The sequence below is a fragment of the Chiroxiphia lanceolata genome, chromosome 3 (assembly GCF_009829145.1).
Source record: "Chiroxiphia lanceolata isolate bChiLan1 chromosome 3, bChiLan1.pri, whole genome shotgun sequence".
Classification (NCBI taxonomy): domain Eukaryota; kingdom Metazoa; phylum Chordata; class Aves; order Passeriformes; family Pipridae; genus Chiroxiphia; species Chiroxiphia lanceolata.
Window position 1 is genome coordinate 24,842,229 of NC_045639.1, and position 16,546 is coordinate 24,858,774.

General features: G+C 39.0%; 1 protein-coding gene across 2 annotated transcripts; it reads right to left on the reverse strand.

The window, feature by feature from the left end:
• Positions 1-1,305: 1,305 nt before the first annotated feature.
• On the reverse strand, positions 1,306-16,320 carry KCNG3 (potassium voltage-gated channel modifier subfamily G member 3). Of its 2 annotated transcripts, none has more exons than XM_032682906.1 (2): positions 15,578-16,320; positions 1,306-7,018 (listed from the first exon to the last, which is right to left on the reverse strand). In XM_032682906.1, exons 1-2 carry the CDS (start codon positions 16,198-16,200, stop codon positions 6,373-6,375), a joined length of 1,269 nt encoding a protein of 422 aa, XP_032538797.1. In that variant the 5' UTR covers positions 16,201-16,320; the 3' UTR covers positions 1,306-6,372. The 2 variants fall into 2 exon arrangements, with proteins under 2 accessions (XP_032538797.1, XP_032538796.1); XM_032682905.1 differs by having other exon boundaries at positions 15,545-16,320.
• Positions 16,321-16,546: the final 226 nt, after the last annotated feature.

Sequence of the window (16,546 nt, forward strand, 5' to 3'; positions counted from 1 at the left end):
TTTGATTTGTGTTTCAGTCTTGCATCATACTGTTTTTGGGAGCAGTATTGTAATTTTGATCTGTGGCTGTAGAGTCCTTAGTACAATGGAAACCTGGTCCTCACTGTGGCTCCAAGTTGCTACTTCAATATTGGTAAATGAGCGGTGCAAAGAAGTACAAAAATGGACTCGGAGGATTTCTGGAGTACATGGGAAAGAATTCCAATATTGAGCTTCTAGATTTCCTAGATTTTAGTGAACCCCTTCACTGTTTTCTTTTTTTAAATTCTTATGGCAAACAAATGTATAAAATGCTCCCCAAGGCAGCAAGAATCAATCTTATTTTTGGGGGTTCTATGTATTTACAGTCGCATCTCAGATTGATGGGAGGTGCAAGTGCTGAGCATATTTGTAAAATAGTAACTGTGTTAAAACATTAAAAAAACCCTACTGCTTCCAAATATTTTAGCAGTTCTTTTAGGAAAAATGCTTCTAAAACATACTTCTATGACTATGTGGACATCTGCTTCATTTCTTTTCTGACTGATTTTATGTAAAACCTCTAAAACTAATAAATAACATATGAGAAGTAAAAACACTCATGATTTCTAAATGAAAAGTCTGTTCATTTTCATAATAATGCAGCAGGCTGGTGCCAGTATAGTTCATAATTCAGTGATCTCTTAAAATATTCAAACTTTTCTTACAAGAACATTAATTGTGATTATTTTTGGAAGTATTTTGAAATGGCTGCATTTAAAGAATCAAGGCAGTGTCTCAGATCCATTCACAATGATGTAAGGATTGCATTGGTGAAATTTCTGGTTGTGTTGACATTCCGGAATGAATATTATGTTGATATTTGTGGGTTTTTTTGTTTGGTTCCTTTTTTATTCTGGGTTTTGTGGGATTTTTTTTAACAAAAGTAAGTTTCAGTGAACTTGAAGACAAATTCCATCCATTTTTCTAGACTTGTTTTTATAAATAATCCCTCAGGAATAATATATGTGTTATATGGCTGCTTTTTCATTTTGTTTTGACAGTTCTGCAGTCCACAATTATAATAGATATTCAGTTGCTGAAGAATAGCCCTATGGAGTTTTAACTTCATTTTTTGCTTCAGACTAAATTCTGGATCAAATATTTAAATTTTATATTGATTATAACTCCTAGGTTCTAAATGGCAGACTTCTCAGTAGTAAAATATTGTTAAAGTAAAGAGTTCTTTCTGAGATACAGTACCAATACAAATAGCCACGGAATTCACTTGTTAAAAAGAACACATTTTATAAACATTTGTGTTTTGACCACTAGTCTGTGAAATACAGTAACAAGGCCAGCAAATTTTATTATGTGATTTTATCTATCTAGTTCTGTATTCACATAACCCCCCCCCCACATTTATTCCCTCTTAAAATTACAGCATACATTTTTCTTTACAGATAAGCAAACAATATATAAAATTGTTCTACAAAATTATAGACATTTGCGTATGTAAAGAATAAAGGACTCTAAAATGTGTAGTTGCAAGCATTCATATTTTATTGACCATAATTCATATTGACCAAAGATTTATATTATTCTTCTTCTGTGGCTCTTGAAATTTGTTGTCAGATTGTCAGTCTTGATTGCTCACTGTGGAGCCTTCTTGATGCTTAACCTATCCTGTCATCTGCAAAAGATACTCCCTAATTTGTGTTGAACTTCACAGGCCGTAAATCATATTAGTTTTTTACCATGAAAACAGTGTTTTGTTGTTTCTTCCATGTGTGCTGGGGCAACTCTTCAGCTAGTATAAACTGTTACAGCTCTAGTAAAGCTGGAAGATCTTTCTTACTAAGTCTCCATATTTTAAACAGGGATCTGTTTTACGTAGCAAGTTTAACTAGCATCACATATCCTGACCTGGATGTTTGCTTTTACAAACAAGTAACAGAAAATGAGAGCCAGCTTCCTTTTTTAAAACCATAGTAATTTTTTTAAATAAAATGGTATCTGTTTTGCTATGCACAGCTTATTTAATTTTCCAGCAAATTTTTCCTTAGAAGCTCATTTGAAATAATAATTTAAAAAAATTTAAGGTACTTCAAATGATCCAGCTTTAATCATCGGTGTAATCCTGAACCTCTTAGGTGAGATAAAATTCAGAGCACAGCAGACCTTGTTCGTTATGCTGGTTCCCAGGAAACTGGCTGGTTTGGCTGCTGAATTTAGCTGGCTGGTGCGTGCATATGACCACTTCTTGGCATACATTCAGATCTGGTAGAATTTTTGTAGTTGTTACCCAAAGGGGAATAAACAAGTGTTTTAAACCCACAAGGACTTTAGTTTTATTTTGGAATCAGAATAACAATTCCTTTATGGGCAGAAATTACATACATGATATGAAAACTGAGTGCCTTTTTCTTTAAATACATGGGCATCAAGACACAAATCTTACATTAACAGGATTTTTATCTTTCTCAAACTTTCTGCTATGCACAGCAATATAAGTCATTGTACAGTAAGAATGAATATCACATTTTTAAATGGCTGATCCTTATGTTGATAAGACTATTTCAAATCATCAGTCAACCAAACTAATTTTTTTTTGTGGTACTCATCAAGACAATACAGTTTCCAAGTCTTACATCAAGGGAAATGATAATCGTCCATTCTTTGTGATATCTGGCATGATGTTTCATGTAGAACTATAGAAGGAAAATATCCTAGACAGCTTTCTATTCCAGTGATATCATTAATGATCAAATGCTTTTAAGTGACACACAGTACCTTGAATGATTACGGCCAATATACAGTTCCAAATAAATCAGTCCTAAGGTTTGAACCTAGTATATAACATATGATAAACCATACAATGGCAGTTCAAAACTCACTGATATTGGTTTTCATTTTAGATGAACCAAAATGCTAGATCACAATTGTATAAGCTGTCTTTGTTTATCCCCAGTTTTATACTATTTGTATTTCCTCTAATTTGTTCCAACTGGGAATGTTTCCGATAGAGAGAGGTACTGCCCATGAAGTCTTTTATTGTATAGGTCAAACTGGCAATGATTAAAGATGAACCAGCTTGTCTTCCCTTGGCTTTCAAATGACAGACTTCAAAATAGTGCTGCACCCCATGTCTGTGTAAAATACAGTCTCAAGTAAAATTTTAGTAAAATAGTTTCAGCTGTTTACGCTTATTTTTGACTACACATATAATTAATTTTTTGTAAAGTTTCACTAAAAAACCTGGTCCATTGAAAATAAGACGACATATTACTAGAGGTCAGGAACTTTATTTAGCCTACAATTCTGTTTTAAGGCTACCATTGAGATTACTTTATTTCAACTTGCTTTGTAAGGAAACTAAAGTCTGATAACCTAATAAGTTCACTGATAACCACACAACAATAAAAGCAGAGAGGAAAAAAAAGAACCCAACAAAAAGCTCCACCCCAGTATCTGTCCCTAGTGGGCTTATATAGAGAAGTTTCAAAATATTTTATTATAACTCAAATTAAAAAATACATTAGGTCATTCTGTTCACATTTTACCATATAAAAATTGAACATAAACTGTTAAAAAAACACAGTATGACTTAAGATAATCTCCACAGACCTGTTCCTTTACACGACTATTTTAATTGGATTACCTTTTTACACTGGGAAAGGATTCTTTAGCTGAAAGCACTTTATAAAGGATTGAACATTTTGTTTGTATACTGTGTATAGTCCAGATAATTGAAAACTTCCTGTCCTTAATAGCTTATACAAAATGATTCATGGTGCAAATTGGTATTCACAAGTTATTATGTGCATTAATTTATATTTTTTCCTTTGTACAGGCATCTAAAGATTAGATTTATAGGTAGTGCTGAAATGCATTTTTTTTTGGCTTGAAGTCAAGATTGCAATATACTTCATTTCACATTCTGTATGGATTTCAAACTATTGCCATCATGATGATGGTTTGGGCGTTTTGTGGAGGAGGGTTTTTTGAGCGACCTTAAAACACTCATTTCATGACAGAGTATTGGTTTGGCTAAGTACAATACATGGACAGAAGACAAAGCAGGTTTTAAGGAGTTTTATGAAAAACAGTATTTTTCCCGAGCATTAAAAACAGCACATGAAAATCTGTAGGGCTAAGTTCTTACATGGGATTTTTAACCTATTTTAATGGAAAAAAAAATTGGAGCAGAATAGAAAAAAAATTAGTAATTTTCTCCTTGAAAATGGTTTTGATACTGTCAAAATAACTTTTCATTAGAAGATGAAAATGTCATTTTCTTCAACAGCTGTGTTTGGATTAAAGTCTGAAATTTCAATTTTGTCAAGGAGGAAATTTTTTCGAGCAGAAAAAAAAATTTCAACTGACTGTAATATATAATATATGCAGGATATATATAGGTACACATGCAGGAATACAGAGCCAGCATCTCTGCTGGTGTAGAACATCTAAGTGTCTCTGAAGTCACAACTTGCCTAACTAACATCAGCTGTGAATCTCACCTAAGAAAGAAATTTTTGCTGATCTCATATTCACCTCTCTGTGGAATGCTGTTTTCTGAGCAACATGATTCTGACATAAAAGGCATAAATAGAGTAGTATAGGGAACTACAGATCTAATCTTCTGAACACCAGAACACATGAGTGTCAAGGAACAGAAGTATGGCTGTAATGGTTCTTAATAACGCAGTCTTGAAGGGAAAGTCAAACTTGTCTCTAGGAAGGCTACTGAAGTTCTCTTCAGGTCTTCAGAAAAATTGTGTTTGCAATATAATTCTTTAAGACTACGTAAGACTAAGACCACTTAAAATGATAATGAATTTTTCAGGTCTCAGGGTAGAGCCTTCATTGTACTGGTTATTGACCAATGTGGCAGGTCTGTTTGCATGAGCAATTCCAGAGATGTGTTTTCTAGGTGGTACTCATTTTACTTCTAAAGCTTCTAACAATTACATATATAAAAGATGCCTCTACAGCACATAATGGTAAATGCGGTATTTTCAGGCAAGCGCACTGAATTCACCTATGCTGATGACTCTGAACTTCCATGTTAGTATGAAAGCTCCCTGTTGATGTTTATTGGTACCCAAATTTGTAAAGCTGTACCTTAATGTGTGTTAGTATCTAACTGCACATTTCTATGTAGTAGCCTTTCAGAATTATACTGAATGATGCTATTAAGCAGTACTACACAAGAAATGTAGTAAATAATACGTTAGAACCATACTTGATTCATTTTCATTTTCTAGTTACGTTGGAGAATACACCATTTTGCCAAGTGCAACTCACATGTCTGTATTTTACTTTCTTTGGTATGCTCTGGGCTTTTTACAGCTGTTTTTAAAACTTCCATTAATGTGTATCCTTCAGTAAGGATTACAGAATTTAAAGATGATGAGTGTCATCTGACAGGGAGCAGCTACTCTTGTTTTCCAGTGCTTGCTCAAGTGATGGAATCTTATAATTTGTCTTAGAGAACTCTCATTATGATATCTATGTTTAATTAAATAGGGTGAGGGGAAGAGGGAGGAAAATCTACGCTTATGAGTATGTAATTTCATGTGGATGGAGTTGAACTCAATGCATGTAAAATTTGGAGAGCTCCCCCACTAAGCTACCAGCAAATATATGTATCAATCCCTGATTTCTTATGCTGATCTTTGTAAAGTACAGCACTTGCTTCTACTTACAATTTGGTTCCAGAGAAGAAATTAATTGTGACTAAGGAAGTCCTTACTACAGCATTTGGAGGTGCATTTCTTGCATTTCTTTGTGAATTATCAAACTCAGAGCAATGGGTTTACAGAAGATTTGTGTGCTTCATCAAAGATCAAAATCAGGCCTTGAGGATTTTCGTCCTACAGACCTATATTCTTCATCTTTCCTGAGTTACAGAACCAGCTCTACTTTGTTGCAAAGCTCAAAAGTAGCAGTGATTCTCCAATATATTGTTTGGTTATCTGAGTAAAAGGGAGATGCTTCAGGCAAGAACTTATCAATGCCTCTATGGAGCATTTAAATATTGAAATCCTTGAAAAACTTCTGCTACACATCACTTAGAATTGTTTAGGATATAATTATAGGAATGACAGATGTCAGCGTTAAGCCCATTTTTTGTTCTGCTTTTGTGTGGGAAGGCAAACTGGTCTGGTTGAGGACTTCTGAATCCTCTTTGTTAATTTTGTTCTCTCAAATTTGAAACATCACTCCCTCTCCTTGCAAGGTGCCCAAGGCAAATGGCCATCCTTCCTGTCTGAATGGTGACGGGCTTTCTCCAGGCTGGCGAGAATGTTGTTCCACAGGACCATCCAGTCAAGGAGGACACACGAAGGGACCTTCCACCATTCTCTTCTAAGACAAAGCTTAGCAAGTAACTACAACAGAATGCAAGTTTGGTCAATTTAAGAATTCAGCAGAGAGGCTTCTACTGTACCTAGCGGATCGGAACTTGAGCTCATGGTAACACTGCACAAAGCTGTGATAAATGAAAGTGATTGGTAAGGCTAATAAAACGATGCCACTAACCACACAAATCCCTCCAAGTATTCTTCCTGGCACAGTGATGGGACACATGTCACCATAACCAACTGTGGTCATTGAGATGATCACCCACCAACAAGCAGCAGGAATGCTGGCATAATCCTTATTCTTTGTTCCCAAGTCCAGCCCATTTTCAAGAAGCTGGGAAAGTGCACTGAAAATTGCCATAGCAACACAGATAAAGACAAGTAGCATCACCATCTCTCTGTAACAACGCTTCAGAGTCAGACCAAGTGTTTGAAGGCCAATGAAATGACGGGCCAGTTTAATCACCCAAAAAATCCTCATCATTCTTAAGACCCTCAGAGTGACTCCAGCCCTCTGAAGCTGTGAATTTTCCCCTGTGAAAACTGTCATTAGAACAGAGATGTAGTAAGGAGTAATTGCCAGCAAATCAATGATGTTGAGAGGTCTTCTGACAAACTCACACTTGTTTTTGGAGACGATGAACCTCACAATGCATTCTGCAGTGAACCAGCCTATGCAGATAGCTTCAATTATCCTGTCAAAAGAAACAAAGTACAGTATTTATGCTTTGTGCAAAAGCTTCAGTGGATGTTTGGTTTGTTCATGGATATTACCAAATTGACACTTAGACTTTCACAGACAACAAACAGAAAGCCACACTATTCTTATCCTGCGCATGTGGCACTGGATTTCATCAATTAACCTGAGGATCTAGTGAGAGTTTAAAGTGATAATTGCTGAGAGCTCACTCACTGATTGTTTTCTTTGAATTACAGACTGCTACTAGTCACAGTAGCAAACATGCCAGAAACTAGAACCCTACAGGAAATGGTAGGCCACCAGTGCCAATGTGTAACAATATCTAAAACATCTGCGGTTTGGGTTTCTTTTGTTCATTGAGTTTTGGGGGATTTTGTTCATTTTTGTTTGTTTGTTTAAATCTATGAGGTCTGATCCATGTGGGAATGCCAAGGGCTGTAGGTCAGTGAACTGACAGGTTATGAACAGGTTATAGAACCAGACTGCTAAACTAAAATGGAAGTGCAACTGGAGTAGGCAGAAATCAGATTTTGCATTGGATAATTCATGCAAATTAGTTCTTCAGGAATCAACCTAAACCAGTCTATGTGATCTGCATTCCAAATGGGCCGTATAGAATTACATTCAGAACTTTATAGGTATTGCCACTAAATACAGATGGTATTTCATTTTTCATCATTGGGTACACAAAGTACTAAGCTTGTGTCCTCCCATTTACCACAATGCTCTGCATTATTGATTTTTTTTCTTTTGCTTTAAATGTAATTCCACCTAAACTACATTGCAAAAAAAAAAATCAAGGTAACCAAATGTTAAGGTAATAGGCAAAATCATCTTCTTGCCAAATACAAAAGAAACCCTGGAAGGGGATTTCAGTATGTTCTTAAATATTTTCAAGTCCCAGTGCATTGAATGAGACTTGAAAATATCTCAACTTGAAACCAGTGTAAGGTAGAAACAGAAGATAAAAATGTTGCTCAAAGATTATTTAGTAACTGTTGTAGTTGCACATCTTAAGATTTCAGACTGTGCTCACTTTTTTACTACATGAGGGAATGGAAGCTAATATTTCCCTAATTCCTCTGTTTATCTTTTTCATCAACACTTTGAGCAAAGAAAAAGCCCATCACTGATGTCTTCTTATACCAACAGGTCTGAAAACAAACTGGTGTGAGATTGGAGATTTGAAAATACCACTAGAAAATACAGTTGGAGCTTTTTTGCTACTGCAAGGACCCTAACAAGGTAGTGTCTGTTGAAACATAATGATTTCCAAGTGATGCTGTCATTTCAAAGCTAAACTTTTGCTTCCCTAATACATCTGCATATTTTTTTACCAGTTCTGAAATCTATTGTTATTACTAAGAGAATGGCCTGTTAGAAAGGCAATATTCTCTCCTAACTGATGTAATTATAGACTCTATAAGCTTTTTCGTAAAAGTTTCATACAGTAAATTTTTATTAATTTAATTTTGTTCATTCATTCTCCTTAGCTTTAAGCTAAAATTGGAAGAAACAGTAACAGTCAGTTGATGCAAAATCATAAGGTAAACTGTAATTCTAGCCGCAACAAATTTAAATGGATATAAATTAATTACTTATAGAAATATTTATTCACATAAATTCGATCTTGTTTTTATTTTTTCACGAATAACAAAGTTCTGTAAGCAAGTGGTCGTTCTTCATAAAGGGCTTATAAAATATTAGTTCATGTTAGCACCTTTTGCTGGAGAGATCTCTGAATTTTAAAACCAGTTTGCTCTCAAGAATTAGGTGTTCTCTTAAAAATTAAGCTTTTGAAAGCTTCCTTTATGTTGAAAACAAATAAAGGAAAAAAGGTTAATGGGTAAGTTCACTTAAATCCTTTTTACATATGATAAGGAAATATGTAAGACTTTCCCCAGTAAAATCAAACAGCGAGATCATGGTAATGGACCCAGTGATGAAGTCTGAATGTACTTATATGTTGCCTGGTTGAGATCTCATGTAATGATTAAAAGAAAATTGTATCTTGGTAGAAAGTTGCAGCCAGGAATATTCAACAATTCCAACAGACTATTTCATTACATTTTATGAGATTTCTCTGGTAGTGCTGCCTGTATCCTATGACATGAAGCATTTAAATGAAAAAGAAATTTGTAATTACACAATTTAAAGTTTTTTCACTTGGTATTTCCTACTGATGCCCTGATAATGTTGGAAGTGTGACTCCTCCATTTTTGTCACATGTTAGACATATCTCTGAGTTGAGCTTTAAGGAACTTAGGTTCTGATTGTTGTGATACAATAGAAATTTTCTTTATAAATCGGCCTTGATTCAGTGGTTCAGTGTAACTTTGGGGAAGAGTTGTACAAGTAAAAATCCATTAAATATTACCAATCCACTGTTTTACTCTGGCAGTTCCTAGCACAAGAAATACTGTAAATCAGTAATACTTCCATAGGAAGGACTGAAGAAGTATTTATTTTGGAACAGATTTGAAGGGAAGTAAGGAATGCCATTGATGCAAAAATGACAAAACAAGATCAAGACAGTGGGAGATACGTTAATGCCACTGTTACAGCTTGCACTGCCATTTCTGCATTTTGCATCCATCCCTCCTTCTCCAGGCTAGGAAGAAGATAATGAAGAAGGGTGTCCCTTTTTTTTTTTTTTTTTTCTTTCCTCTAGTTACTTTCTAGCCATCAGTGAAACAGTTTTCAATTTTGTCACTCCTTTTTGCCTGTATAGATGGATTTTGTTAGTACTGGTGAATCACATAAAAGTGCATGCTTTGGTGAGAAAAACTAGAAACCTCTAGCATGTTGAGAAATCTGGATGCTACATACTATGTTTCCACTTTCAGATCAAGTCCCCCTCTCCTTGCAGTGATTTTTATAGCTAACCTTATTAGTGGGTAAATAACATCTAATAAGGAAAGCAAATTTAACAGTCCCCCCTCAAGAGAACTTAACTGAGTGTAAAGTTAAAGCCAAAAAAAGGGCATGTACTCAGAAGACTAAAGCACCTGTATTCTTTGTAATCGATCTTAAAATATTTTCTGCATATTCACAGGGCAGACTGCTTTTACTGCCTATGCTTAGAATAATGCTGTATTAAAATCTATAACTATTTAATAGTGGCTTTATTTTGTAAAATGTAGTACCTATAAACTTCCATCATGGTTTTTGGTTGGGTTTTTTTTCATCAGTTCAGTTTTAATATAGCTGGTATTCAAAATGGAGAAGGGGAATTAAAAACAAACTCATTAAGTGTTTCCTTGAAGATCCCTCCCCCCCCAAAATTTATAAGTAATCAGAGAAAATACTAAGACATAGTTTTTATTCAGTTACAGGCTATTTCTGCTCAAACTTACTGTTCATTGTCCAAGACCTAAGCACATCAAAAAAGGTATTTCTCCTGAAATTTTAAGCCACGTGGTACCTAATAGTCTTTCAAGATTACTCTGTTGCATATAACTTTCTCTCAGAATAAGCTATTTTATGTACAGAGAGTTGAGCCACTTCGGAAACAATTTTTTTCAATCACTAACAAGACTAGTTTGCTAGTAGTAAAAAAAAAATCATATTGTGACTATCTTAGAATGTTTTGACTTAGCAATATTCTTTGCCCAAGCATGCCAATTTGTGTACTTTGAATATCCCCTGGTGAGTTGGTTGAAATAGAGCCAAAGTATTCCTTAGTGGCACTATTATCTATTAAGCTTGTAAATAAAACATACACACCAACAGGACACATGAGGAAAACAGATGATACGATTAAAGACAGTATATGACAGGATTAAAGTCTGTCAGCACTGATTTTTTAAATTGTCGCTGAAGCCTATTTCCATGTAGAGCACATAAAACCTGAAAAACATCCAAGCAGTAGCCAGAATGATCAAATTCCTGCTCAGGAAGACTCCTAGGTAATTTCAGCAAATGTTTGGGGTTTTTTAATCCTTTTAAAGTCAACAGGGTTTCCTTCTCACTACAAGCTATGGAGTAGAGGCCACAGAACAACAGTTTCCCTGCATTAAAAACCTTGCCGTGTTTTTTCCGTTCTGTCTCTGCTTTGGTAGCAATAATATGTCTTGATGCATTAAACTCTGCTGCCTTATGTGGGAGGCTGTAATGACCCAGCACTCCCCAGGGAAGGGGCAAATGCCTTTCACAGCTTGAAGGGGATACTGGGATACAAAGATCTCAAGCCCTGGGATCCTCAGCATCTTTTCCATATATGTTGAACATAACTGACACCTAGACCTGGTGAGTTTAAGATTCTCTTATTGCCAGACAGTGATATACATCTGTTCATTGTGTTAACTCTTTTTGAAAAAGCTTGTAAATTCAATAGAAGAATCCATGTCTGTGTTTTTAACTTAGGTTTGTAGTTCCATTCTTTATCTTCAGCCCACTGTTTTAACTTAGCAAAAATGTGGTGTTTGGGTTAGATCTTACACAGGAAAGGAGACCTTACTGTGTTTTTGAATAGACGTTGAACATGAACATTTAGGTGTTCTGAAATTCCACCACCATAAAGGAATAATGACTTTTGTGTGTCTAAAATTCAAGTGTAACTCTTTAGGTGGATATTTTGCAGAGATGAAAAAAAGTCCACTGGTACCTGATGAGAGACACTGTTTGGGGAAGTTACTGTGTTTATCTGCTTTTGCTTAAGAACACAGCAATCATATAGGCTTGGTGGCTCACTGATTATTTCAGTACAAACTTAATCATGATTATTAAGTGGAAAGCGGGCTAACAAGCTACTCGTAGTTAGAAAAAATAGTTTTAAGGCAAGTAGATAGAACTGTGCTGGCAGTAAGTCAAGCAGCTTCAAATGATTTTCTATTACAGGCTTGAGAAACTCTTCCTAAAAGATTACACTCACAATCAGTGTGTGGACGGGTCCCTGAGCAGAGACTCACAGTATGCATCTGTTGGCACAGTTCAGCGGAGAGCAAAGATGACTTGAAATTGCCAGAAGCAACAGAAGGGGAGACAGGCATTCCTGCTGTCTGCTCCTAAACTCTACCAATCTTATGCCAATCTTTAGCTCTGACAAGTAAAACTTGCCATGGCAGGGAAGGGAGCAAAAATCTTAAAATTAAATAAATTTAATAACTCAGATTGCATCCTGAGAACAGGCCTGGGGAAGGCAATTCCTCTGCAATCAGGGAATTATATTGTCACTGTCTGTAGTACTTGTGAAATTCCAAGGTCAGATTCCCCATTCCTCTCTCCTTAAAGCTTACTCATGGAGTTCTCTGTTGCCCTCTAAAGGGTGTTACTCTGAAGGAAGAGAAATAGCCATAGTTTACCCTTTGAGAGCATGGTAACCATGAAAAGGCATAACAACATAATGGTTTCTGAGAAAAGTTTGGTGGACTCAATTCCTCTTCTGCTGGAGAGGTGTTCATACAAGAAAAACAAACACAGCTGGTATTAGCTGGCAGCCACAGTAGCCCTTGCTGCAAACCTCATTAAAGAGGCTGATTTTGTAAATGACAGAGTTAGTGACTCTCTTATTTGTGGAGATGATGTCCAGGTAAGCTGGAGACACATCGCTAGTCAGGTGCTTTCCCTACAGCTGCCCAAAGCTTTTCTGGGAATGGTTACCACAGGAATCAGCCACAGAAATTATCCACGTGGCACCTTTCTGAACTGTAACATATTGAGGAAAGGACAGGGGGTTTATGTGAGAATGTGAGACACTAAAACTATCAGAGTTGCTGAATTTCGTGAGGTGGTTCTCACCTCACCTCAGTAGCTTATGCTGAGTTGAATAATTGATTATATCCAAATCTATAGCCTAAGGATTTCTAGATTAGCCCGCTCAATTTTCACTCCTAAAACTTTTCAAAATATGTTTTTTGAATAATGTAAAGTCTTCATACTAGTAATTACAGCACCATGCAAGTAAAAGCTCACTTGAGTACAGCACTAATGTCACAATTTCTCTGGGGAAAAAAATGTAAGTTATTGTATTACTATGTCAGATAAAATTCCTTTATTTTGATGAGGAACATTGGTTAATAAACAAAGGACAGAATTTGGTGTCAAACTTTTAAATGTAGCAGAAACTAGTGGACAGTTTTTTAAAAGCCTTCTCACCTAAGATGGACAATATTGGCAATGTATGTGATCCCAGACACTCCTACACGATTTCTGTGGTCAGGCTTTCAAATAAGCTACTTAGCCACTTACTTAGGAAACTTAACTAATTTTAAATGAAATAACTACAAACAAAAGAAAATATTAAAAAAAAAGGGAAATAAAGATGACAACTGGGCATGCTAGGTCCGATCCTATGGCATGTGTGAGTAGTTGTAACTAAACCGGATCACTCACTTAAAAGCAACTGTAGCTAACACACCTCTTTTTCCAGCTATAACAGGCTTTTTAGTCATGGGTGCAGCATATGTAATAAAGAGAGGAGTACTTCCACCTTGGTGGCCAGCTGTGGACAGAGAGGCACACATTTGTGCCTGTTTTCCATATGTTCCCCATGTGATCAGTTCCTGTGCAGTGAGAGCACATCGGTTAAGCCACTCGTGAAATGAAACAGTTTGTACCAGTGTTTATACATGATAGGCTTTCGCAAGAAGATGGTTAGAAACTGTTCAGCTACAACTTTTACAGTTATCTCTATTTTTTTCTTGCAAATCATGGAATATTGGTACTGAAGAAACTCACCCCAACATTGATAGTGGTCCTTCTGGTTTTAATAGCAAACTTCACTGCCCTGGGAAGTGCTTAGCTATACTGAGCTTTCAAGTACTTAGGACTTTATCCTTCTAACACTTAGTATACAATATGCAATTTTTGAGAAGAGTAATACACATGTTCTTGAAAGGCACCATGAAAAAAAAACAACGCATCCTATGCCATGTTATTCTGCAAGCTGAACTCTTTCAGTAAGAGAAAATATCTTGTCAATTCCCACACCATGAAGATGTGAACAAAGACATGACAGATGTGGTTAATGCTATGCTAATGCTGCATCTATTTTCACATGTCTGTTGGGAGCATCTTGGCAATTTGCTGCTGTACAAAAAGATCACCAGGAGCATCCACTCTTTGAAATAACCTTGCAAAGCTTAAGTAATGCTTTTTAACTGGAAGAAACTATAAGAGCAACTTTTGACGTATCTGAATCTAAGCAGGCATCAATGGCTTCTCAATCTGCATCTGCTTGCTTTTTGTTCATACAATTAATTCTTTGGCTCAACTACAATAAGAAATACAGGTGCAGTTTTCCATTAAGCTAATGGAAACTATGAAAATACTTTCCAAGGAATTAATCTGGCTACTAAGATATAATATATCACATTCCAATTAAGTCTATGGTAAAAGATGATGATTTCATAATGACAAGGCTGCAATTTCACTGTAGGGCCCTTTTAGCAGACCAGAAGCTGAAAACTTTTTGTTGAGTATCCTGTCTGTTTTAAAAGGGAGAAGCTAGCAAACAGCAGAAATGTTTACTTCTTTCTTTATATGTCACTTTTATTTATGAGAGAAATTCTACCAGAAATGGTCTCAATTTTGCTCTCTAGGGAACAGGAGAGGGAAAGAGAGGGAGTAGGAGAGGGAGAGCGAGTGCAACAATACTTATGTCAGCAGAGTTGCATCAATGTAACCCTAATCTGAGGTCACAAGAAGATGAAAAAGGTTTGTTATTACTAGTAAGGCTCGCGATAGAGCCTTATACCCCATGCTCTGGTTTCTGCATCTGTTTTGCAATGTTTAGTGTGCTTAAATATGTCTTATCTAAAAGAAATGTAAACACTGCTACATTCATACACTAGGGTGCTTATATGATGCATTTGCAAGAGCTCAGTGTGTAGTTTGATCATCTCCTGTGTTCCCCACATATAGAATCTGAGATGGAAAGGCGGGGGGGGGGGTAAGTCTGTTCCCCCACACATGATTTTACCAGAGCAGAATCGTAACAAGCACCGGATCTGCTCCATCAGAAGGACCTGTACGAATACATTCAGAGTACTTACAGGATTGCGCTTTTCCCAGAGGAAAAGACAAGGGAATTGGCATTCTTTTCGAGTTTTAGTCCCCCCCTTTTTTTTTCTCTCCTCCCCTCCCAATCGTAAGGCCTAAAATGATTTTCCGAGTGTCTGAAGTTCTCTGTGTGGGTAAAGAGTCCCGTGGCCTCTTAAAACCCGAAGATCCTGCACGGAGGGAGGCACCCTTACTGAGAATAGGAGCCGTATCCCGATGGCCCCGCTCCGCTGCCAGCCCCGGCCCGCCCGTAGTGCGGCCGCTCCGGGCTCCCCCCTGCCTGTGCCCTGCGCTCGGGGCCACCGGAGCCCGGCGGAGCCCAGGGCTGCGGGGCAGCACCGCTCCGCCGATACCCCCACATTTCCCCCCAGCAGCTTCCGAGCTCAGGGTAGGGTTTTTTAGGCGCGCAGATGATCTGCGCCGGCGGCAACTACAGCCACGGACGGTCAAGACGAAGGGCAGAACACACTGGACGGGACACACGGGGACCGGACAGCGGGAAAATAAAGGATCCTCCTACCCTGAGGGCTCCCTCACTGACTCTGCTGTGTACCTGCTCTGCTCCTCCATGCTGCGATTCCCCGGCGCCCGCCACTCGGGCAGGGTGCTGGCGCACAGCACCACCATGGACACGATTACGAAGAGGATGGAGACGGTGGCCAGGACCTGGGCGGCCACGGAGGACGTGGGCTCCTCGAAAGTCCTCCTCATCCTCTCCAGCCACTTCCCGCCCTCGGTTCCCGGCGGCCGCCTCCCCTTGCCCTCGGGGCCGCCACTCGACTCCCCTGGCGGCTCCTCCGCCGCGTAGTAGGTGTACGTCTCGGACATGCGGTCGTCGAGGCGGCGCTGGCAGCAGTAGTCGAGGTGGGAGCCTTCCAGCCCCCAATAGATCATCTCGTTGTAGAAGGAGAGCTCGCACATGTGCGGCACGAAGCGCAGGTGGCCGTGCCGCACGTACAGCATGATGAAGCCGAAAGCCTCCGAGTGCCGGTCGAAGAAGTACTCGTTCCGCTCCCGGTCGTAGTCGTCGCACACCTCCAGCACGTCCTTCTCCGAGAGGCAGCCGTGCAGGCGGCTCACCCGGCGCAGCGGAAAATCCTTTAACACCTCCCGGGAGAAGGAGTACCGGGTGCCCCCGACGTTCAACACCACCGGGGGGCCACGGCCAAAGTTCATGGCTTGGGCGGGACGGAGGAGGGGAAGCGCGGGCAGGGCAGGGCAGGGCAGGGCGGCGAGGCAGAGGGGCAGCGCGGGAGGCGGCGGCTGCCCCGGCTCCGGCTCTGCGCGTACCGCTGGCGGCTCCCGCTCGGCGACGGGGCGGGCGACAGGCGGGGACGGAGGGAGGGAGGGAGGGAGGAACGGCGGGAGAGGCGCCCCAGCGGCCGCGCAGGAGCGGCGCGGGGCGCGGCGGAACGCGCTTCCCCCCGGCGATGCCTCGGCGGTGCCGCTCGCAGGTGCCGGTGCGGGCTCAGCGCCGGGGGCTGGCGGGCGGCTCCGCGGGGCCCCGCCGGGGCGGGAGCGC